The sequence below is a fragment of the Crinia signifera genome, chromosome 5, assembly GCF_055691185.1.
Source record: "Crinia signifera chromosome 5, ASM5569118v1, whole genome shotgun sequence".
Classification (NCBI taxonomy): domain Eukaryota; kingdom Metazoa; phylum Chordata; class Amphibia; order Anura; family Myobatrachidae; genus Crinia; species Crinia signifera.
In genome coordinates, this window is record NC_139221.1 from 5,885,265 (window position 1) to 5,909,863 (window position 24,599).

The 24,599-nt window shown below is 52.0% G+C and overlaps 1 protein-coding gene across 2 annotated transcripts in view; it reads left to right on the forward strand.

Annotated features, from left to right (window-relative positions):
• SETD2 (SET domain containing 2, histone lysine methyltransferase) overlaps positions 1 to 24,286 on the forward strand; it is a 97,785-nt gene extending 73,499 nt beyond the window's left edge. The window contains exons 14-22 of one of the 2 annotated variants that reach the window (XM_083186545.1): positions 8,671 to 8,716; positions 10,733 to 10,892; positions 11,121 to 11,802; positions 13,113 to 13,247; positions 13,330 to 13,472; positions 15,107 to 15,221; positions 22,557 to 22,637; positions 22,924 to 23,025; positions 23,489 to 24,286. In XM_083186545.1, the coding sequence (XP_083042671.1) occupies positions 8,671 to 8,716; positions 10,733 to 10,892; positions 11,121 to 11,802; positions 13,113 to 13,247; positions 13,330 to 13,472; positions 15,107 to 15,221; positions 22,557 to 22,637; positions 22,924 to 23,025; positions 23,489 to 23,650 (1,626 nt within the window). In that variant the 3' untranslated portion in view covers positions 23,651 to 24,286. Of the gene's footprint in view, positions 1 to 8,670; positions 8,717 to 10,732; positions 10,893 to 11,120; positions 11,803 to 13,112; positions 13,248 to 13,329; positions 13,473 to 15,106; positions 15,222 to 22,556; positions 22,638 to 22,923; positions 23,026 to 23,488 lie in introns of those variants that run through there. The other variant, XM_083186546.1, reaches the window with a different exon arrangement.
• The last annotated feature ends 313 nt before the right edge of the window (positions 24,287 to 24,599 follow it).

The following is a 24,599-nucleotide window of genomic DNA, read 5'->3' on the forward strand; positions in this document are numbered from 1 at the left end:
TGCTGTTGGAGAATGATGTAGTGTAGCGCAGGATCTAGCACCACCGCCTATGTTATGTATACAGACACAGCGCTGCTGTTGGAGGATGATGTAGTGTAGCGCAGGATCTAGCGCCACAGCCTATGTTATGTATACAGACACAGCCCTGCTGTTGGAGGATGATGTAGTGTAGCGCAGGATCTAGCACCACAGCCTATGTTATGTATACAGACACAGCGCTGCTGTTGGAGGATGATGTAGTGTAGCGCAGGATCTAGCACCACAGCCTATGTTATATATACAGACACAGCCCTGCTGTTGGAGGATGATGTAGTGTAGCGCAGGATCTAGCACCACAGCCTATGTTATGTATACAGACACAGCGCTGCTGTTGGAGGATGAGGTAGTGTAGCGCAGGATCTAGCACCACAGCCTATGTTATGTATACAGACACAGCTCTGCTGTTGGAGGATGATGTAGTGTAGCGCAGGATCTAGCACCACAGCCTATGTTATGTATACAGACACGGCGCTTCTGTTGGAGGATGATGTAGTGTAGCGCAGGATCTAGCACCACAGCCTTTGTTATGTATACAGACACGGCGCTGCTGTTGAAGGATGATGTAGTGTAGCGCAGGATCTAGCACCACAGCCTATGTTATGTATACAGACACGGCGCTGCTGTTGGAGGATGATGTAGTGTAGCGCAGGATCTAGCACCACAGCCTATGTTATGTATACAGACACGGCGCTGCTGTTGGAGGATGATGTAGTGTAGCGCAGGATCTAGCACCACAGCCTATGTTATGTATACAGACACGGCGCTGCTGTTGGAGGATGATGTAGTGTAGCGCAGGATCTAGCACCACAGCCTATGTTATGTATACAGACACGGCGCTGCTGTTGGAGGATGATGTAGTGTAGCGCAGGATCTAGCACCACAGCCTATGTTATGTATACAGACACGGCGCTGCTGTTGGAGGATGATGTAGTGTAGCGCAGGATCTAGCACCACAGCCTATGTTATGTATACAGACACGGCGCTGCTGTTGGAGGATGATGTAGTGTAGCGCAGGATCTAGCACCACAGCCTATGTTATGTATACAGACACAGCGCTGCTGTTGGAGGATGATGTAGTGTAGCGCAGGATCTAGCGCCACAGCCTATGTTATGTATACAGACACAGCGCTGCTGTTGGAGGATGATGTAGTGTAGCGCAGGATCTAGCACCACCGCCTATGTTATGTATACAGACACAGCGCTGCTGTTGGAGGATGATGTAGTGTAGCGCAGGATCTAGCGCCACAGCCTATGTTATGTATACAGACACAGCGCTGCTGTTGGAGGATGATGTAGTGTAGCGCAGGATCTAGCACCACAGCCTTTGTTATGTATACAGACACAGCGCTGCTGTTGGAGGATGATGTAGTGTAGCGCAGGATCTAGCGCCACAGCCTATGTTATGTATACAGACACAGTGCTGCTGTTGGAGGATGATGTAGTGTAGCGCAGGATCTAGCACCACAGCCTATGTTATGTATACAGACACAGCGCTGCTGTTGGAGGATGATGTAGTGTAGCGCAGGATCTAGCACCACAGCCTATGTTATGTATACAGACACAGCCCTGCTGTTGGAGGATGATGTAGTGTAGCGCAGGATCTAGCACCACAGCCTATGTTATGTATACAGACACAGCGCTGCTGTTGGAGGATGATGTAGTGTAGCGCAGGATCTAGCACCACAGCCTATGTTATGTATACAGACACAGCGCTGCTGTTGGAGGATGATGTAGTGTAGCGCAGGATCTAGCACCACAGCCTATGTTATGTATACAGACACAGCACTGCTGTTGGAGGATGATGTAGTGTAGCGCAGGATCTAGCACCACAGCCTATGTTATGTATACACAGCGCTGCTGTTGGAGGATGATGTAGTGTAGCGCAGGATCTAGCACCACAGCCTATGTTATGTATACAGACACAGCGCTGCTGTTGGAGGATGATGTAGTGTAGCGCAGGATCTAGCACCACAGCCTTTGTTATGTATACAGACACAGCGCTGGGGTTCGGGTTCCATCGTTGGTCATCTGTGTCTGTGGTGGTTGGTTTGGACAGGATGCAACTCTCCACCCATAAAGCCGCAGCTGCGCCACATGCTACAATGGATGGCATTGGGCAGCCTGGTACCCACCGGATTAGGGTAGATGTGCCCGGTGTTCCCTGTATCCTGGTCCTGTGACCCTGGCATTGGACAGCATGGTACCCAGCGGATTAGAGTAGATGTGCCCAGTGTTCCCTGTATCCTGGTCCTGTGACCCTGGCATTGGGCAGCATGGTACTCAGCGGATTAGGGTAGATGTGCCCGGTGTTCCCTGTATCCTGGTCCTGTGACCCTGGCAATGGACAGCATGGTACCCAGCGGATTAGAGTAGATGTGCCCAGTGTTCCCTGTATCCTGGTCCTGTGACCCTGGCATTGGACAGCATGGTACCCAGCGGATTAGGGTAGATGTGCCCGGTGTTCCCTGTATCCTGGTCCTGTGACCCTGGCATTGGACTACATGGTACCCAGCGGATTAGGGTAGATGTGCCCGGTGTTCCCTGTATCCTGGTCCTGTGACCCTGGCATTGGACTACATGGTACCCAGCGGATTAGGGTAGATGTGCCCGGTGTTCCCTGTATCCTGGTCCTGTGACCCTGGCATTGGACTACATGGTACCCACCGGATTAGGGTAGATGTGCCCGGTGTTCCCTGTATCCTGGTCCTGTGACCCTGACATTGGGGTAGATGTGCCCGGTGTACCCTGGTACTGTGGCAATACTGGGGGTAGTAGTTACTACATGGTGGTAGCAGAGAATAGACACATGTATTGTCTGAATCTGACATGGGGTCCTGCGTATCCCACTATAAGACAATGACCCAAACTTCTGTGCTATGTGCCATGCCATGTTTGTGGTGTTTTGGGCATTGCACATTTAGATACTTGTGTATGATTGTGTACTGTACTTGTATTGGGTTGTAATTTGTGAACACTTTGTGTTGGTTATTTGCGCAGAAGTTGTGTATACTTATCACTATATGTTGTAGTGATGCTGGCAAGGCCCTCCGCCCTCCCCGCTTCTTGTTTCTCTTTGCTCTTTCGTTCCTAGCTGTAACATGCAACGGAGTATGCAGGCGCTATAACTAATAATACATTGCCATACTTTATATAGTAAGAGATGTTCATTTTCTATTGTTTGTAGTGTGGTGTGTATGCTGTGTAGTGGGATGCAGCCTGTATAGTTAGTGTTGTATGCTCTGTATGTGTGCTGTGTAGTGTGATACACCCGGTATAGTTGGTGGTATAAGCTGTGTGTGTGCTGTGTAGTGTGATACACCCTGTATAGTTAGTGGTATAGGCTGTATGTGTGCTGTGTAGTGGGATACACCCTGTATAGTTAGTGGTATATGCTGTGTGTGTGCTGTGTAGTGGGATACACGCTGTATAGTTAGTGGTATAGGCTGTGTGTGTGCTGTGTAGTGGGATACATCCTGTATAGTTATTGGTATAAGCTGTGTGTGTGCTGTGTAGTGTGATACACCCGGTATAGTTGGTGGTATAGGCTGTGTACTGTGATACACCCTGTGTAGTTAGTGGTATAGGCTGTATGTGTGCTGTGTAGTGGGATACATGCTGTATAGTTAGTGATATAGGCTGTGTAGTGGGATACACCCTGTATAGTTAGTGGTATAAGCTGTGTGTGTGCTGTGTAGTGGGATACACCCTGTATAGTTAGTGGTATAGGCTGTGTAGTGGGATACACCCTGTGTAGTTGGTGATGTACGCTGTGTGTGTGCGTGCTGTGTAGTATACACACGCTGTGTGTGTGCGTGCTGTGTAGTATACACCCTGTGTAGTTAGTGGTATAGGCTGTGTGTGCGCTGTGTAGTCGGATACACCCTGTATAGTTAGTGGTATAGGCTGTGTGCGCTGTGTAGTGGGATACACCCTGTGTAGTTAGTGGTATAGACTGTATGTGTGCTGTGTAGTGAGATACACTCTGTATAGTTAGTGGTATAGGCGGTGTGTGTGCTGTGTAGTGGTATACACCCTGTATAGTTAGTGGTATAGGCTGTGTGTGCGCTGTGTAGTGGGATACACCCTGTATAGTTAGTGGTATAGGCTGTGTGTGTGTGTGCTGTGTAGTGGGATACACGCTGTATAGTTAGTGGTATAGGCTGTGTGTGTGCTGTGTAGTGGGATATACCCTGTATAGTTAGTGGTATAGGCGGTGTGTGTGCTGTGTAGTGGGATACACCCTGTATAGTTAGTGGTATAGGCTGTGTGTTTGCTGTGTAGTGGTATACACCCTGTATAGTTAGTGGTATAGGCTGTGTGTGCGCTGTGTAGTGGGATACACCCTGTATAGTTAGTGGTATAGGCTGTGTGTGGGCTGTGTAGTGGGATACACCCTGTATAGTTAGTGGTATAGGCTGTGTGTGCGCTGTGTAGTGGGATACACCCTGTGTAGTTGTTGGTATAGACTGTATGTGCTGTGTAGTGGTATACACCCTGTATAGGCTGTGTGTGCTGTGTAGTGGGATACACTCTGTATAGTTTGTGGTATAGGCTGTGTAGTGGTATACACCCTGTATAGTTAGTGGTATAGGCTGGCTGTGTGTGTGTGTGTTGTGTAGTGGGATACACACTGTATAGTTAGTGGGATACACCCTGTGTAGTTAGTGGTATAGTGTGTAGTGAGATACACCCTGTACTGTTAGTAGTATAGGCGGTGTAGTGGGATACACCCTGTGTAGTTAGTGGTGTACGCTGTCTGTGTGCGCTGTGTAGTGGTATACTCCCTGTGTAGTTAGTGGTATAGGCTGTGTGTGCGCTGTGTAGTGGTATACACCCTGTATAGTTAGTGGTATAGGCTGTGTGTGCGCTGTGTAGTGGGATACACCCTGTGTAGTTAGTGGTATAGACTGTATGTGTGCTGTGTAGTGGGATACACCCTGTATAGTTAGTGGTATAGGCTGTATGTGTGCTGTGTAGTGGGATACACCCTGTATAGTTATTGGTGTAGGCTGTATGTGTGCTCTGTAGTGGGATACACCCTGTATAGTTAGTGGTATAGGCTGTATGTGTGCTGTGTAGTGGGATACACCCTGTGTGTGTGTGTGTGTGTGTGTGTGTGTGTGTGTGTGATTTGTAGTGGGATACACCCTGTATAGTTAGTGGTATAGGCTGTATGTGTGCTCTGTAGTGGGATACACCCTCTATAGTTAGTGGTATAGGCTGTATGTGTGCTGTGTAGTGGGATACACCCTCTATAGTTAGTGGTATAGGCTGTATGTGTGCTGTGTAGTGGGATACACCCTGTGTAGTTAGTGGTATAGGCTGTATGTGTGCTGTGTAGTGGGATACACCCTCTATAGTTAGTGGTATAGGCTGTATGTGTGCTGTGTAGTGGGATACACCCTCTGTGTGTGTGTGTGTGTGCTGTGTAGTGGGATACACCCTGTATAGTTAGTGGTATAGGCTGTGTGCGATGTGTAGTGGGATACACCCTGTATAGTTAGTGGTATAGGCTGTGTGTGCGCTGTGTAGTGGGATACACCCTGTATAGTTAGTGGTATAGGCTGAATGTGTGCTGTGTAGTGGGATACACCCTCTGTAGTTAGTGGTATAGGCTGAATGTGTGCTGTGTAGTGGGATACACCCTGTATAGTTATTGGTGTAGGCTGTATGTGTGCTGTGTAGTGGGATACACCCTGTATAGTTAGTGGTATAGGCTGTATGTGTGCTGTGTAGTGGGATACACCCTGTATAGTTAGTGGTATAGTGTGTGTGTGTGTGTGTGTGTGTGTGTGCTGTGTAGTGGAATATACCCTGTGTAGTTAGTGGTATAAGCTGTGTGTGTGCTGTGTAGTGGGATACACCCTGTATAGTTATTGGTATAGGCTGTATGTGTGCTGTGTAGTGGGATACACCCTCTATAGTTAGTGGTATAGGCTGTATGTGTGCTGTGTAGTGGGATACACCCTGTGTGTGTGTGTGTGTGTGTGTGTGTGTGTGTGTGATGTGTAGTGGGATACACCCTGTATAGTTAGTGGTATAGGCTGTATGTGTGCTGTGTAGTGGGATACACCGTGTGTGTGTGTGTGTGTGTGTGTGTGTGTGATTTGTAGTGGGATACACCCTGTATAGTTAGTGGTATAGGCTGTATGTGTGCTCTGTAGTGGGATACACCCTCTATAGTTAGTGGTATAGGCTGTATGTGTGCTGTGTAGTGGGATACACCCTGTATAGTTAGTGGTATAGGCTGTATGTGTGCTCTGTAGTGGGATACACCCTCTATAGTTAGTGGTATAGGCTGTATGTGTGCTGTGTAGTGGGATACACCCTCTATAGTTAGTGGTATAGGCTGTATGTGTGCTGTGTAGTGGGATACACCCTCTGTGTGTGTGTGCTGTGTAGTGGGATACACCCTGTATAGTTAGTGGTATAGGCTGTGTGTGCGATGTGTAGTGGGATACACCCTGTATAGTTAGTGGTATAGGCTGTGTGTGCGCTGTGTAGTGGGATACACCCTGTATAGTTAGTGGTATAGGCTGAATGTGTGCTGTGTAGTGGGATACACCCTGTGTAGTTAGTGGTATAGGCTGAATGTGTGCTGTGTAGTGGGATACACCCTGTATAGTTAGTGGTATAGGCTGTGTGTGTTTTGCTGTGTAATGGGATGCACCCTGTATAGTTAGTGGTATAGGCTGTGTGTGGGCTGTGTAGTGGGATACACCCTGTATAGTTAGTGGTATAGGCTGTGTGTGTGTGTGCTGTGTAGTGGGATACACGCTGTATAGTTAGTGGTATAGGCTGTGTGTGTGCTGTGTAGTGGGATATACCCTGTATAGTTAGTGGTATAGGCGGTGTGTGTGCTGTGTAGTGGGATACACCCTGTATAGTTAGTGGTATAGGCTGAATGTGTGCTGTGTAGTGGGATACACCCTGTATAGTTAGTGGTATAGGCTGTATGTGTGTGCTGTGTAGTGGGATACACCCTGTATAGTTAGTGGTATAGGCTGTGTGTGTGCTGTGTAATGGGATGCACCGTGTATACTTAGTGGTATAGGCTGTGTAGTGGGATACACCCCGTATAGTTAGTGGTATAGGCTGTGTATGTGTCCTGTGTAGTGGGATACACGCTGTATAGTGGTGTGCGCTGTGTATTTGCGGGTTGTGTGTTGTGATACTGCAGAATACTCTGGATACCCTACAGATCAGGTGCAGTGTGTGTGTGTGTGTGTGTGTTGTGTTGCCTGTTCTCTCTGTAGGACGTGTATCACTGGTGTAGTGAGTGAGTGTGTGTGTGTGTGTGTGTATTGTTGCCTGTACTCTCTGTAGGACGTGTATCACTGGTGTAGTGAGTGTGTGTGTGTGTGTGTATTGTTGCCTGTACTCTCTGTAGGACGTGTATCACTGGTGTAGTGAGTGTGTGTGTGTGTATTGTTGCCTGTACTCTCTGTAGGACGTGTATCGCTGGTGTAGTGAGTGAGTGTGTGTGTGTGTATTGTTGCCTGTACTCTCTGTAGGACGTGTATCACTGGTGTAGTGAGTGTGTATTGTGTTGCCCGTTCTCTCTGTAGGACATGTATCACTGGTGTAGTGAGTGTGTGTGTGTGTATTGTTGCCTGTTCTCTCTGTAGGACGTGTATCACTGGTGTAGTGAGTGTGTGTATTGTTGCCTGTTCTCTCTGTAGGACGTGTATCACTGGTGTAGTGAGTGTGTGTGTGTGTGTATTGTGTTGCCTGTTCTCTCTGTAGGACGTGTATCACTGGTGTAGTGAGTGTGTGTGTGTGTGTGTATTGTTGCCTGTTCTCTCTGTAGGACGTGTATCACTGGTGTAGTGTGTGTGTGTGTGTGTATTGTTGCCTGTTCTCTCTGTAGGACGTGTATCACTGGTGTAGTGAGTGTGTGTGTGTATTGTTGCCTGTTCTCTCTGTAGGACGTGTATCACTGGTGTAGTGAGTGTGTGTGTGTGTGTTGTGTTGCCTGTTCTCTCTGTAGGACGTGTATCACTGGTGTAGTGTGTGTGTGTGTGTGTATTGTTGCCTGTTCTCTCTGTAGGACGTGTATCACTGGTGTAGTGAGTGTGTGTGTGTATTGTTGCCTGTTCTCTCTGTAGGACGTGTATCACTGGTGTAGTGAGTGTGTATTGTGTTGCCTGTTCTCTCTGTAGGACATGTATCACTGGTGTAGTGAGTGTGTGTGTGTGTATTGTTGACTGTTCTCTCTGTAGGACGTGTATCACTGGTGTAGAGATGCTCTCTGTGTTTATAGATGTCTCCACATCTATCTATCCTCCGTGCGCTGCAAGTCACGTCACACAATCCGTGAGCTCCATATGACTTGGTGGCGCTGAGTGTATTTTTGTGCGTCTTTTTCAATTCCAGTGCGTCTTATTCGCAAAACGTATAGTGCGCACAAGCAGCTTCTGCTGATGAAGATTCTATGCTTCCTATATTCTTTCTGCACCGCGTCTGTATACAAAATGCTATGTTATTGTCTTCTGCGTTGGAAGGGAAAAAGTTGCACGCAACAACGCTCGGCACACGGTGACACTGATGTGTGAGGAGGCTACATGTATGTGGACACATCTGCACGCGTGTTATGTGTTGTGAGTGTAACCTGGACTCTGCTCTCTCTAGGAGGTGTATAGGATCCCAAAGAAATCCCAGGTGGAGAAGGAGAACTGTAAGTACATACCTATGTGTTAGTGATGGGTGTCACAGATGTGGGTCAGGGGGGGCCTTGGGTAAATCAGAACTGGGAAAGGATCTAGGAGTCCAAATAGATAACAAGCTGGGTGCAGTGCTCAATGTCACATAGCAGGACACTAGCATGTATCAGAAGGGGTACGGAGACTAGGAACCCAAATGTAATGATGCCACTGTACAAGGCACTGGTTAGACCACATCTAGAATACGGAGTACAGTTCTGGGCCCCGCACTATATCATAGAACTGGAAAACATCCATAGAAGAACAAAGCTAATAAAGGGGATGTAGCGTAACCTGTGGAGACAGATTGGACAAATTGGGATTATTTACACCAGAGAAGAGACGGGGGGACATGCTCAACATGTACAAATATATCAGGGGCCAATATAAGGAACTGTCCGGCACCCTTTATGCTTTGAGGAAGGATCCTAGGACACGTGGGCATGAGTTTACACTAGAGGAAGAAAACATTTTATTACAGGGCAATTAAATTGTGGTGGAGAGGTGGTGTGATAACGGGTAGGGGGTGGCAGGGGCTCCTGTCAGGGGGATAACTAGGGTGACCAACTCATCCCTTTAATCCGGGACACATATTAATTACACAGGTTCTGTGGCTGGCTTTCACCTGGTTTTAAGCTGCCACAGAACCTGTGTAATTAATGTGTCCCGGATTAAAGGGATGAGTTGGTCACCCTAGGGATAACAGTGTTGAAGGTGGCAGGGTCCTCCGTTAATAACGAGGGTCCTCCGGGGATAACGAGTGGAAGACACCAGATACAAGTAAATGGCTGTGGAGGTCTTAGGAGGGGATCAGTTATATGTATGCTCAGGAGCCTGGTGTAACACAAGCAAGGTGCATGTCCTGCACAGCGCTGGGAATAGCCTGACCATATCCCAAGTAGCCGTGCTCTGCCTGCAGAGTCTGTGTTCTGCCTGCAGAGGGCAGTGTTGTACCTGTAACACACTAGTGGATACCCAGCCTCTGTCTGTCCCTGGGAAGATTTTGAATAAAAAATCCAGGGATAGATTCTTAATAGGTTTTAGAGTCCTAATGTGCGTACAGCCAGTAATGCATTCCTGAAGTGGTCTATGAGAGCGTGGCGACAGCAGAAGCTCCTGGACCTGCATTGTGCCACCACTTGGCACGCCAAGGTTCTTGTGAGCTCCTGTAACCTAACCACCCACTTACGTTCCAAATATCTCATTAATGCACAATCTGCCACAGGGTCCCTGAGCAGCCTAGCCAACCCCCCTCCTGCGATGCTGCTGCGCTGACATGCAGTCCTCTCCCTCCTGCAGATGGTGCTGCGCTGACATGCAATCTTCACCTTCCTGCAGATGGTGCTGCGCTGACATGCAGTCCCTCCCACCCCTCCTGCAGATGGTGCTGTGCTGACATGCAGTCCCTCCCACCCCTCCTGCAGATGGTGCTGTGCTGACATGCAGTCCCCCCCCCCTCCTGCAGATGATGCTGCGCTGACATGCAGCACCCCCCCTTCTGCAGATGATGCTGCACTGACATGCAATCCCCCTCCCCTCCTGCAGATGATGCTGCGCTGACATGCAGCACCCCCCCTTCTGCAGATGATGCTGCGCTGACATGCAGTCCTCCCCCTCCCACCCCTCCTGCAGATGGTGCTGCGCTGACATGCAGCACCCCCCCTTCTGCAGATGATGCTGCGCTGACATGCAGTCCTCCCCCTCCCACCCCTCCTGCAGATGGTGCTGCGCTGACATGCAGTCCCTCCCACCCCTCCTGCAGATGGTGCTGTGCTGACATGCAGTCCTCCCCCCTCCTGCAGATGCTGCTGCGCTAGCATGCAGCCCCCCCCCCACCCCTCCTGCAGATGCTGCTGTGACTGGACTATTGGTCCAACCCACCCATGGCTTCATCATCTAACAATCCCACATGCACCCAGTTCTCTGCTTCTGTGATGGACCTGAATATTGGCAGTTCATTGTGTTGTCACTTACCCCATGTCTTGTTGCAGATGACCGCTGGAGGGAGTCCCCAGGTGGAAGCTACATGACCCCAAACATCAAGAGTCAGGGCCGGGAGCGGGAGTCTGAGCGGCAGAGCCAGAGGAAGCGCCGGCAGTCTCCATCACCACCGTCCTTCTACGAACGCAGCTCAAAGAGAGGCGAAGACCGGTGAGTAGATGCCTAGGCCTGTCCGCTCGCGCTCGCTCTTTCTCTCGCGTTCTCTCTCGCTATCTCGCTTTCTCTCTCGCTATCTTGCTTTCTCTCTCTCGCGCGCGCGAGCGCGCTCTCTCTCGTGCTAGCTCTTTCTCTCGCGCGCTCTGTGGGGAGGGATCACATTGGATGTGTGTGCTATGATTGGTTGCCCACCTGGCCAGTAACTGTGCCGGTATCTCGCAGGTATGACACCCCAGCCTCCTCCAAGAAGAAAGGTCGCCTGCAGGACCGGAACAAGCTCTCCACGGAGGAACGCAGGAAGCTGTTTGAGCAGGAGGTGGCTCAGAGAGAGGCGCAGAAGCAGCAGCAACAGATGCAGAACATTGGCATAGCATCTCCCATTCCCTACGACCCTCTTTCCTATGGCACTCAGCTGCCCCCACCTTTCATCACCTACCCTCAAGGATACCCCATCCAGTCCTTTGTGGACCCAGTAAACCCAAATGCTGGAAAAGTTCTGTTGCCCACCCCGCCACTGGACACGGTCAATTCCCCCAACAGCTATGACCCCTCCCAGATGACGGTGAATCCCGGCATGCTGACCCCCCAGCCAGTACCCATGGTGCAGCATGTACCAGGCCCCATGGACCTTCCTACACAGCATTATGTAGCTCAGCCAGAACAGATGGTCCCCCAGGAACCCAATGTGACCGTGATGCCAGTGCCAGCTCCCAGCTCTGTGCCACCCCAACCCTATGGAGTCTGGGACCCCAACCAGCAAGCGGTGGCAGTCCAGCAGCATCAACCTCCGCCTCAGTACCCACCACCACCTGCCCAGCCTGCCCTCTACTACCCAGGACAGCCCTGCCCGGCTGTGTACGGAATGCCGGCTGCCTACACACAGACGGCACAAGCTATGATTCCGGTGAGCATTTGTTACATGATGATGTCATAACCTGCGCTAGACATTGTGTCGTCCTCCCCACCAACATGCCATGTTTTCTGGAGGTCAGCAATTATACCACCTACTTCCATAGAGTCATCCTTAGAGCATGACATGTTGGAGATTTGGGAACCATTGGTTTAAAAGGTAACGCCACTCCTAAAATGCTATACGTTAATAGAACCCGTAATCGTGACTGCAATCTGCCTGATATCATCTGCTCAAGACTCATAAACATTCTGTGTGTTGTCAATGGTAAAGGCTTGGTTTTCACTGCTGCCATCATGTATTCTCAGTAAAGCGCTGTGGAATATGTGTGCGCTATATGTGATGTGTGTATGAGTGTATTGTTACTGCATATGATATGTGTGTGAATGTACGGTTACTGTCAGGGACGGATCAAGGGGGGGGGTACAGGGGGTCAGTACCCCTGGGCCCCCCTCTAGCTAGGGGTTCCCTGTGGTTGGCAAGTATTAAAAAAAAAAAAAGGTTTTGTGCATGGCACTGGGGTAGTGTCTGCAGCTTCACCTATCTGCCAATGTGACAATGATTAATGGTGCTGAGCATCGTGTGCAAGGGGCAGAGGCTGAGAGGTTTGTGCTGAGCTTTGATTGGTGGAGCTCATTACATGCTTCTCGGGCCCATGGAGAACAGCAGCAGCAACCTCGTCATGGGAGGGTTCTTAATCAGAGCAGCGCTGAGCCTGTCAGGTCTACAGAGTAAGGTACAGAGTGAATGTACGGTTACTGTATATGATGTGTGTGAATGTATTTTACTGTATATGATGTGTGTGAATGTATGAAGGAGATTTTTTTTTTTTAAATCCCGGAGCCCTAGAGTATTACAATTTTTTTTCACAGCACCCCTAAACCAAAAGTTTCTAATTCAGAAATTTTGAAAAAAATATTAAATTAACTAAATTGGGTTATCCTTACATTTAGTTATGTGGTGAGGAACAGGACTGGCAGCCCCTTCTATAAATGTCACTATTAAACTGGCCATCAATAACTTGCTTGGATCAGTGGTCCAGGACCAATTCAAGTCCCCCAGGGTGCCACGGCATGCAGATTGAGAACCACTTGTCTGTGATATGTGTGCGTGTTCTATTACGGTGTATGATATCTGTGTGTATTATTACTGTGTATGATATATGTGTGTGTGTGTGTGTGTGTGTTATTACTGTGTATGAATGTCACATGAGCCTTCCCCCCAGTAAGGATGTGGGAGCAGTGGCGTATACTGACACGCTTTGTGGCGTATACTGACACACTTTATGTATGTTCTCTGTGCAGAGCTACACGCAGCCCGGCATACCGTACATGCCAGGTCAGCAGATCTACGCTCAGCATCCGCAGGGTGTGGTCATGCAGCAAGGTCCCCCATTGGCTGCAATTGGTCCTCCCGGACAGCCGCCACCGCTGCAGCCGGTAAGTGGCATCCGGCGTCAGGCGTGACAGCTCCTCTGTGCTGCTGTATTGTGCTCTGGTCTGATCATCTCTCTTCCTACAGCCTGATATGGGACTGGCCCCCAACAACATCCTGGACCTTCCTCCTCCCTCTCCTCCCAAACCTAAAACCATCGTCCTCCCACCCAGCTGGAAGACGGCCCGGGACCCCGAGGGGAAGATTTACTATTACCATGTAATAACCAGGTGAGTGACCAAGATAACGCTGCGCCAGGCCTTCCCTTATGCACCATTACCCGTGTACCGCTCATGTGACATCACCGCCCTGCAGCGCGCCATAACCCATGTACCGATCGTGTGACGTCACTGCCCTGCAGCACGCCATAACCCATGTACCGCTCGTGTGACGTCACTGCCCTGCAGCGCACCATAACCCGTGTACCGCTCGTGTGACGTCACTGCCCTGCAGCACGCCATAACCCATGTACCGCTCGTGTGACGTCACTGCCCTGCAGCACGCCATAACCCATGTACCGCTCGTGTGACGTCACCGCCCTGCAGCACGCCATAACCCATGTACCGCTCGTGTGACGTCACCGCCCTGCAGCGCACCATTACCCGTGTACCGCTCATGTGATGTCACCGCCCTGCAGCACGCCATAACCCATGTACCGCTCGTGTGACGTCACCGCCCTGCAGCGCACCATTACCCGTGTACCGCTCATGTGATGTCACCGCCCTGCAGCACGCCATAACCCATGTACCGCTCGTGTGACGTCACCGCCCTGCAGCGCACCATTACCCGTGTGGCGTCACCGCCCTGCAGCGCACCATTACCCGTGCACCGCTCATGTGACGTCACCGCCCTGCAGCGCACCATTACCCGTGTACCGCTCATGTGACGTCACCGCCCTGCAGCGCACCATTACCCGTGTACCGCTCATGTGACGTCACCGCCCTGCAGCGCACCATTACCCGTGTACCGCTCATGTGACGTCACCGCCCTGCAGCGCACCATTACCCGTGTACCGCTCATGTGATGTCACCGCCCTGCAGCGCACCATTACCCGTGTGGCGTCACCGCCCTGCAGCGCACCATTACCCGTGTACCGCTCATGTGACGTCACCGCCCTGCAGCGCAGCATTACCCGTGTACCGCTCATGTGACGTCACCGCCCTGCAGCGCAGCATTACCCGTGTACCGCTCATGTGACGTCACCGCCCTGCAGCGCACCATTACCCGTGTACCGCTCATGTGACGTCACCGCCCTGCAGCGCACCATTACCCGTGTACCGCTCATGTGACGTCACCGCCCTGCAGTGCAGCATTACCCGTGTACCGCTCATGTGACGTCACCGCCCTGCAGCGCAGCATTACCCGTGTACCGCTCATGTGACGTCACCGCCCTGCAGCGCACCATTACCCGTGTACCGCTCATGTGACGTCACCGCCCTGCAGCGCACCATTACCCGTGTACCGCTCATGTGACGTCACCGCCCTGCAGCGCACCATTACCCGTGTACCGCTCATGTGACGTCACCGCCCTGCAGCGCACCATTACCCGTGTACCGCTCATGTGACGTTACCGCCCTGCAGCGCACCGTTACCCGTGCACCGCTCATGTGACGTTACCGCCCTGCAGCGCACCGTTACCCGTGTACCGCTCATGTGACGTCACCGCCCTGCAGCGCACCATTACCCGTGTACCGCTTATGTGACGTCACCGCCCTGCAGCGCACCATTACCCGTGTACCGCTCGTGTGATGTCACCGCCCTGCAGCGCACCATTACCCGTGCACCGCTCATGTGACGTCATCGCTGGGAACATGCGAGCTGTATTCTTCTCCCTTCCTCACCCGCAGTGTCTCTTCTTCTCCAGACAGACACAGTGGGACCCTCCGTCCTGGGACAGCCCTGGTGATGAAGGGGAGAGCCTGGACCATGAGGCGGAGATGGACCTGGGGACTCCGACCTATGATGAGAACCCGATGAAGGTAACGTGTGCGCCTGACTCTGCAGCTGGGGAGAATGGGAGAAGTTACTGCACAGATGCCTGTCAGCCAAATGTAGTCTCTATTCGGTTATGGGCATAACCGGAGCCCTACTGGGGTGTGATGATACTGGGATATGAGGTCCAGAGCCGTCTCTATGGGAACCGCAGCAGCGTGATACTGTGATCCGTCCCCTGTCTGTTAGACTGTTGCCGATACGTTGTCATTTAGGGATGGGATTTGGGTATTGATGTTGCAGCCATCTTGGGGATTACCTGCCGACGTGAAGCCGTTAGGAGGTCACCAGGGGGATTACCTGCCGACGTGAGGCCGCTAGGAGGTCACCAAGGGGATTACCTGCCGACGTGAGGCCGCTAGGAGGTCACCAGGGGGATTTCCTGCCGACGTGAAGCCGCTAGGAGGTCACCAGGGGGATTACCTGCCGACGTGAAGCCGCTAGGAGGTCACCAGGTGATAACCTGCCGACGTGAAGCCGCTAGGAGGTCACCAGGGGGATTACCTGCCGACGTGAAGCCGCTAGGAGGTCACCAGGGGATAACCTGCCGACGTGAAGCCGCTAGGAGGTCACCAGGGGATTACCTGCCGACGTGAAGCCGCTAGGAGGTCACCAGGTGATGACCTGCCGACGTGAAGCCGCTAGGAGGTCACCAGGGGGATTACCTGCCGACGTGAAGCCGCTAGGAGGTCACCAGGGGATAACCTGCTGACGTGAAGCCGCTAGGAGGTCACCAGGGGATTACCTGCCGACGTGAAGCCGCTAGGAGGTCACCAGGGGATTACCTGCCGACGTGAAGCCGCTAGGAGGTCACCAGGGGATCACCTGCCGACGTGAAGCCGCTAGGAGGTCACCAGGGGGATTACCTGCCGACGTGAAGCCGCTAGGAGGTCACCAGGTGATTACCTGCCGACGTGAGGCCGCTAGGAGGTCACCGGGTGATAACCTGCCGACGTGAGGCCGCTAGGAGGTCACCAGAGGATTACCTGCCGACGTGAAGCCGCTAGGAGGTCACCAGGTGATTACCTGCTGACGTGAAGCCGATAGGAGGTCACCAGGGGATTACCTGCCGACGTGAGGCCGCTAGGAGGTCACCAGGTGAATAACTGCCGACGTGAAGCCGCTAGGAGGTCACCAGGTGAATAACTGCCGACGTGAAGCCGCTAGGAGGTCACCAGGGGGATTACCTGCCGACGTGAGGCCGCTACGAGGTCACCAGGTGAATAGCTGCCGACATGAAGCCGCTAGGAGGTCACCAGGTGAATAGCTGCCGACGTGAAGCCGCTAGGAGGTCACCAGGGGGATTACCTGCCGACGTGAAGCCGCTAGGAGGTCACCAGGGGATTACCTGCCGACGTGAAGCCGCTAGGAGGTCACCAGGGGGATTACCTGCCGACGTGAAGCCGCTAGGAGGTCACCAGGGGATAACCTGCCGACGTGAAGCCGCTAGGAGGTCACCAGGGGATAACCTGCCGACGTGAAGCCGCTAGGAGGTCACCAGGGGATTACCTGCCGACGTGAAGCCGCTAGGAGGTCACCAGGGGATTACCTGCCGACGTGAAGCCGCTAGGAGGTCACCAGGGGATTACCTGCCGACGTGAAGCCGCTAGGAGGTCACCAGGGGATCACCTGCCGACGTGAAGCCGCTAGGAGGTCACCAGGGGGATAACCTGCCGACGTGAAGCCGCTAGGAGGTCACCAGGGGGATTACCTGCCGACGTGAAGCCGCTAGGAGGTAACCAGGTGATTACCTGCCGACTTGAAGCCGCTAGGAGGTCACCAGGGGATTACCTGCCGACGTGAAGCCGCTAGGAGGTCACCAGGGGATTACCTGCCGACGTGAAGCCGCTAGGAGGTCACCGGGTGATTACCTGCCGACGTGAGGCCGCTAGGAGGTCACCAGAGGATTACCTGCCGACGTGAAGCCGCTAGGAGGTCACCAGGTGATTACCTGCTGACGTGAAGCCGATAGGAGGTCACCAGGGGATTACCTGCCGACGTGAGGCCGCTACGAGGTCACCAGGGGATTACCTGCCGACGTGAAGCCGCTAGGAGGTCACCAGGTGAATAACTGCCGACGTGAAGCCGCTAGGAGGTCACCAGGGGGATTACCTGCCGACGTGAGGCCGCTACGAGGTCACCAGGTGAATAGCTGCCGACGTGAAGCCGCTAGGAGGTCACCAGGTGAATAGCTGCCGACGTGAAGCCGCTAGGAGGTCACCAGGTGAATAGCTGCCGACGTGAAGCCGCTAGGAGGTCACCAGGGGATTACCTGCCGACGTGAAGCCGCTAGGAGGTCACCAGGGGGATTACCTGCCGACGTGAAGCCGCTAGGAGGTCACCAGGGGATAACCTGCCGACGTGAAGCCGCTAGGAGGTCACCAGGGGATTACCTGCCGACGTGAAGCCGCTAGGAGGTCACCAGGGGATTACCTGCCGACGTGAAGCCGCTAGGAGGTCACCAGGGGATTACCTGCCGACGTGAGGCCGCTAGGAGGTCACCAGGGGATCACCTGCCGACGTGAAGCCGCTAGGAGGTCACCAGGGGGATTACCTGCCGACGTGAAGCCGCTAGGAGGTCACCAGGGGATAACCTGCCGACGTGAAGCCGCTAGGAGGTCACCAGGGGATTACCTGCCGAAGTGAAGCCGCTAGGAGGTCACCAGGTGATGACCTGCCGACGTGAAGCCGCTAGGAGGTCACCAGAGGATTACCTGCCGACGTGAAGCCGCTAGGAGGTCACCAGAGGATTACCTGCCGACGTGAAGCCGCTAGGAGGTCACCAGGGGATTACCTGCCGACGTGAGGCCGCTAGGAGGTCACCAGGTGAATAACTGCCGACGTGAAGCCGCTAGGAGGTCACCAGGGGGATTACCTGCCGACGTGAGGCCGCTACGAGGTCACCAGGTGAATAGCTGCCGACGTGAAGCCGCTAGGAGGTCACCAGGTGAATAGCTGCCGACGTGAGGCCGCTAGGAGGTCACCAGGTGAATAACTGCCGACGTGAAGCCGCTAGGAGGTCACCAGGGGATTACCTGCCGACGTGAGGCCGCTACGAGGTCACCAGGTGAATAACTGCCGACGTGAGGTCGATAGGAATACACAGATGCTGGCGACTTGCTTGCAGTAGTTTCCCGCTGCACTAAGCACAATAGGTTAATACTCTGCATTCCGTGGGCAGCCGCTGTTCCAGCTGATGCAGGGCACGTGTACAAGCCACAGACCCTGAGAGCAGCCGGTGCAGATTTCCATCCTCCCCTGTGCGTGGTGGTCACCAGTAGGACCTATTTAACCCTTATATAGTCACCTATGACTTGTCTGCTCCTTTCCTGCACCTAAAGTGTCTGATACTTTGTATGAACCATTGATTGCTAGGTAACCTGCAGCTGTTGTGTAGCACCACAGAGGCTGGGAGGACGCCGGTCGCCCACTCCTGGGTTAAACATTCTCTTGGCGAGAGAAAAGGGGCAGCTAATGTCTTTGTTGCTGGACGGTGCCAGGAATCCTCCAGCTCCGCACCTCATACATCACTGCGAGAACCTATAATCATGGGAAGCGATAGAACGTCTGTCTGCCGGCCAGCGGGGCCTGAGGTGAAGGACCGGGATCAATCTGACGCCGGCTGTTCCATCCGGCCAAACCGCCGCTTTCCTCCGTAATGCGTCCTCCCCGGTGTGTGGTTCATCAGCCCTAGTGTTATATAGCAAATAGCATTTACAGGTTCATGGAGAACGCGGGGAATGTAATCGCTATAATGTGGACAAAGAATGCATTAAATATGGTTCTCCTGCCTGTGGCATCGCCCCCTGGCGTGAGACAGGGCACAACCCCGACACGTACCCCTACGTGCCCACGTACACAGGACAGGTGACCACTGGGTGACGCAGACCATGTGTAATATCGATCGATGGACACAGGTCACGGGAGCGTTCCCGCGAGACGTGGGCTCCTGCGCGATCCCGCGAGACGTGGGCTCCTGCGCGTTCCCGCGGCTGCTTTCCTTCCCGTCTGTGAACTCGCCGTGCCTTACATACTGTACCCTGGCTAATTAGGAAGCCGTCCCCAGCATTAGATCAGACCTGGAGCACAGAGAAGCCCAGACTGCGTCTTCATTAAACCAAAGTGCAGTAAAACGTTGTTCCAGTATTTCCCCCGGAGCTGTCACTCCCCATTTCCCCAATTAAAGCCTGTGCTGTAATTAAAACAATGAGCGCTGTAACAGGGCCGGTCATTCATTAGATGCTGAAGAGAATGGCGTCAATATTCATAAATAGCTGCTTTCAGAAGGCTGCGCCGTCCCAGACAGAGATGGCTGCATGTCGTTTACAGCTCTGAGCGTGATAGAATGTGGAAACGTTTTACATGACTTTATTATAGGGCTGCGCCGGGGTTGGCGGTTTGCCATGTGCATATTAAATCTGTATTCTTATAATAAGGTAGAACATGTTTCTGGGGGAGAATTACCCCGGCTGTCTGGTGCCAGCGGGGCAGGTAGCGGGGGATTGGCCAGACTGCAGCAATATCTGACCATATAATAACACATGTATAGGCCAGCGAGCAGGGCCCTCTTACCCACCAGTCCTGGTATATAACTCCTCTCTCTAATATTACGGTGCTTTATACTAATGTACCCCTTACCTGTGCTGCTTTATAATCCAGCAGCCGTAATAAACCCCAACCAGTGATGGCAGGGGACCGTTTCTGTGCCTGCGGGGCTCCTAATGGTCACAGCAGGCCGTATGTGGTGTGGAGGGAGCTGAAGCAGATGCACCTCACAAGCTTTACCCCAGTGTTCCCCATTGGACTCGGGGCATTTATGATGAGCATAAAATATAATTTATTTAGTGTAACATATTGGGCAGTTAGTTGCTTTTGGCACTACAAGTCCCAGCATACCAATGAACCATAGATTTAGGTAGTGGTTCACAAATGTTAGGCCACAGGTTTCTTCATATGACATTGCGATAAATCCATGTAAATGACGTACCTTGTGCTGATGTCATCCTTCAGTCAGTGATGTCGTCAGGGGGCGAGACCGCAGCTGCTTGTCCACATAGTTGGTTTGGAGCCTTTTACTTTGACCATAAATTATTTGTATTGGTCCTGGATCAGCAGCCCAGGGCACCCCTGCCAGTGCCCCAGTGTGGGGCACATTGCCAGTCTGTGCCCATAATGTCCCATAGTGTGGGTGATCCTGGCATGAGGGCACTGACCAGACGTAGGCATTATTCCTGTGAGTACAGCTGCTCTGTCAGATGTCCCGTACATCTCCTGCCACACGTGCTGCTCACCACAGGTTCCCCGAATGTGCCCCTTTGTGTGGGGAAATCCAATACCTTCTCCAGGGCTGATGAAAGAGGAGATTGCAGCTGAGCGTGCCTGTCACATGCAGCAGTTCTCTCTGCTCACATATACCGGGTGCTGGACGGCTATGGTGCTCCACGACCCCCATAGAGGGAGAATGGAATAGGTGGTGAGCGTAGCGTGCCTGTCACATGCAGCAGTTCTCTCTGCTCACATATACCGGGTGCCGGACGGCTATGGTGGTCCACGACCCCCATAGAGGGAGAACGGAATAGGTGGCGAGCGTAGCGTGCCCGCAAGGGGCTGTGTTGCGTTCACCATGCTGTCTGGGTCCGGCCAGTCGGGATCCCGACTGTCGGACCCCTGTATACCAGTATATTTTGGATTGTGGGAGGAAACGGGAGTACCCAGAGGAAACCCACGCAAACACGGGGATAATAAACAAACTCTGCACAGTTAGGGCCATGGTGGGAATGGAACCCTGTGAGGCAGTAATGCTATAACCATTACACCATCCGTACTGCCTAGTGGCGTAATGTATACGTTATATGGCATAGTGTATAAATATGCGTACAGGTGATTGTGAGCTCCTGCGGTTGCCCTACATATACCCCATGCCAGTGTGTGCGCAGATTGTGCATCGCTCTGATGTGTGAGGTTACGGGTCACCGGGGGCAGATGACAGATTTATGACTGTAATTAATGCTGGTCACTATTTTAGACATGTTTGTCCTTGTTTAGGCCCCCTGACCATCCCATCGCCTCCTCCTCCCCCTGTTATTATGGCGGTACAGTTGTGGCCCCCTGTGTAGAGGGCACTGGTTATAAGGAGCCGCGGGGGGGGGGGGGGGGGGTACTCTGAGAGCCACAGCTGTCTGTAGACCTGTTTAACCTGCAATGTGATCTCCCCCAAATGACTCCATGAGTCTCCTGCCTGATATGTTACTACCACACTGCCCCCCACTGAGCGAAGGCAACAAAACAGCTGCGGCCATGTTAGCACCAGTAACAGGGACAAAGCCTCTGCTTATCCCGGTGTCCTGTGGATAAGGAATTTGGCTGCGGAGCAGCGAGGGCTTGTGATACAGGATCAGCGCAATGCTCTATGTGATAGGTGGTTATGGCGCCTGGTCATCCTATCTGTGCCCAATGTCTGCCCACACTTTTCTCCAGTAGTCCCCACACATGCTGGTAGGGTATTTGGGTTGTATGGACCATAGAACGGTACAACTCTGACTATATACAGTAGTCGGGATCACATGCAGATTGCACAGGTTTTTAACCTTGCGATCCTGATGCGCGCTCCCGTACAGCACACATTGAAGTCAGATAGACAGGGCTGCATTAACTATATAGTACAGATCTGTGCTGTATACTCAAAATTGCATGCGTGTCTTCTGGCTTGCCGTGCGATTCGATCTTATCGCATCGGGATGGAATAGCTCGGCCGTGTGTACACACCATTAGTCTATAACGCAGTATCCGGGGCAGGACTGTATATGGTGGGCGCTGGGGTAATGATACTACGGATTCAGTATTGAATCCCGGCGGTCGGGATCCCGGCGTTCAGAATCCCGACGCCGGAATCCCGACAGCCGAAATGCCGACAAGGGGGGACGTGGATCGCCCCCCCTTGCGGGCTCGCTGCGCTCGGCACACTAATTTATTCTCCCTCCAGGGGTGTCGTGGACACCCCAGGAGGGAGAAAGTGTCGGCATTTCGGCGGTCGGGATTCCGGCGTCGGGATTCTGAACGCCGGGATCCCGACCGCCGGGATCTTAACTGCATCCCTGATACTACATTCCCAGATTATACTCTGCACATCGCTGTGGCTCTCTGCGTACATAGACACAAATGGCTGCCACATAAATGCCCCACGGCGCCCACCCCACACAATGCAAGATTCCCACTATTAGTAGTGCTGTGCGGCACGGTGTGACTGGGTAATGGCTGCTGCAGAGCTTGCAATCAACTCTCCAAGCTCCAGATAAATAAATAAATATTTGTTTGTTTTGCAGTCTTCCAAAAAAGCTAAAACGGCCGAAGCCGATACATCGAGTGAGCTGGCGAAGAAAAGCAAAGAAGTGTTTAGGAAAGAGGTGGGTACCGTGCCGCGTTCTAAGGTATCGGGGGGGGGGCGCTTATTGTACAAGAGAGGATTCAGTGGGGCTCCAGATGTACAATATTGTGTCATCGGATTGAGTTCATTTTGCGCATTTTCTACATTGCAATTTCGCAACTTTGCCGTCTCTCTTGGGGTTTGTTTTATTTTTAAGTCCGATTTTAAATGAATATAATTCCTCCTTATGCACTGTGGTATCGTTCCCAGTAACTGGTACTGTTCACCGCGCTTCACCAACTGCGTGTGTCCCTTCTCCTCCTCAGATGTCACAGTTCATCGTGCAATGCCTAAACCCCTACCGGAAGCCGGACTGTAAGATCGGCAGAATAAACAACACCGAGGACTTCAAGCATCTCGCCCGCAAGGTGCAGTATTGCCCAGGACAGGGTTATTAGTGCCCCGTGGTTGGGGGTCAATGCCCGGAATACATTACTAATTGCACTATCTACATCATAAACAGACAAATGAAAATGACACAATATTTAAAAAAAATTATTCGCATCCAACGTCCCTTAACGCAGCCCGTAATAAATCCCTCCAGATACCAGAGGATGGCGTCACCCCCCTCATACATACTAATGTCTGCGGGAAGAGGGGGCGTAATGTTTCCTCACAGGGCGTGGATCGCAGCTAAGAAAACAGTGTCAGTAATTCAGGCCAGGGGGGGGGGGGGGGGTGATTTGGGCATAAACTTCTACTAGATTCATTAACTTTTCTGCTGTTCTAGAAAATAAGTATAAGTGTGTTAATGAATAGAGTAAGGTGCAGGCGATCACAGGCAGAGACCGGACGCCTCCGTAGTTACCGTCCTGCGTTTCCTCCCCACAGCTGACGCACGGCGTCATGAACAAGGAGCTGAAGTACTGCAAGAACCCGGAGGATCTAGACTGCAACGAGAACGTGAAGCATAAGACGAAGGAGTACATCAAGAAGTACATGCAGAAGTTCGGCTCCATATACAAGCCCAAAGAGGATGTGGACTTTGAGTAGCGCCCTCTAGAGTCGGTGCCCACCTTTTTTTCTTTGGTTAGACCACACACAGCCTTCGCGGCCCACATCGGTTCTGGTTTGTACATTACATGGGATAGTCACATCATGTACTCCGATGTCTTGGCACCCCTTGCGGATTGGAAGAGTGGATTTGAGTGTAAGCTCTGCGGACATGTTTTCTGAATTGTGCTTCCTCGCCCTCTTCTCTCCACGTTTCCCAACTGTACAGCGCAATAAATTGTGGACATCTCTGGGTCGGGGGTTTTGGGGGGGTTTGTTTTCTTTGCCCCTTCACGGGCCTGTATTATATTTTAACATATATGTGAATATAATGTTATATATTTTTGTTTCCTGTCCCGGCCCCGCCCGTGCTGACGAGTGCTAATAATCATGGCTTTCATCTTGTAAATATTCAACGGCTTAACGCTAATTGTGTTTATCTAGATTTTTTTTTTAATTCATTAATTATATTTCTCATTCCCGATGTGTTTTTTAGGCAGATTTGTGCGTTGTTGATTTTTATTTCCCTTCTCCTTATGTTTTACTGCCTATTATCATTTTACTTCACATTTTTACAGAATTTTTTATGTATAAAAGCAAAAAAAAGAGAATAAATACATTTTGCCTACAAGGAAATGTCAGGATGACCGCAGTGATTATTCTAGTATATATTGATGTTCTCGATGAGGATTTATCCTGTGTTCATGTACAATGCGATTTGTTGTGTGGCCTATGTAAGGTGTGTGTGTGTGTGTGTGTGTGTGTGTGTGTGTGTGGGTGTGTGTGTGTGGTGTCCTGGGGAGGCGGTGTGCATTGCAATAACTGGCACAGAGTGATGGAGATAGTGACGCGGTCACCTGTATGTACACAAACCCCCCCCCTCCTAAACACGCATACAACCTGAGGTGAAGGTAAGCGGGTACAGATGGGCCACGTGGTGATATTGGGG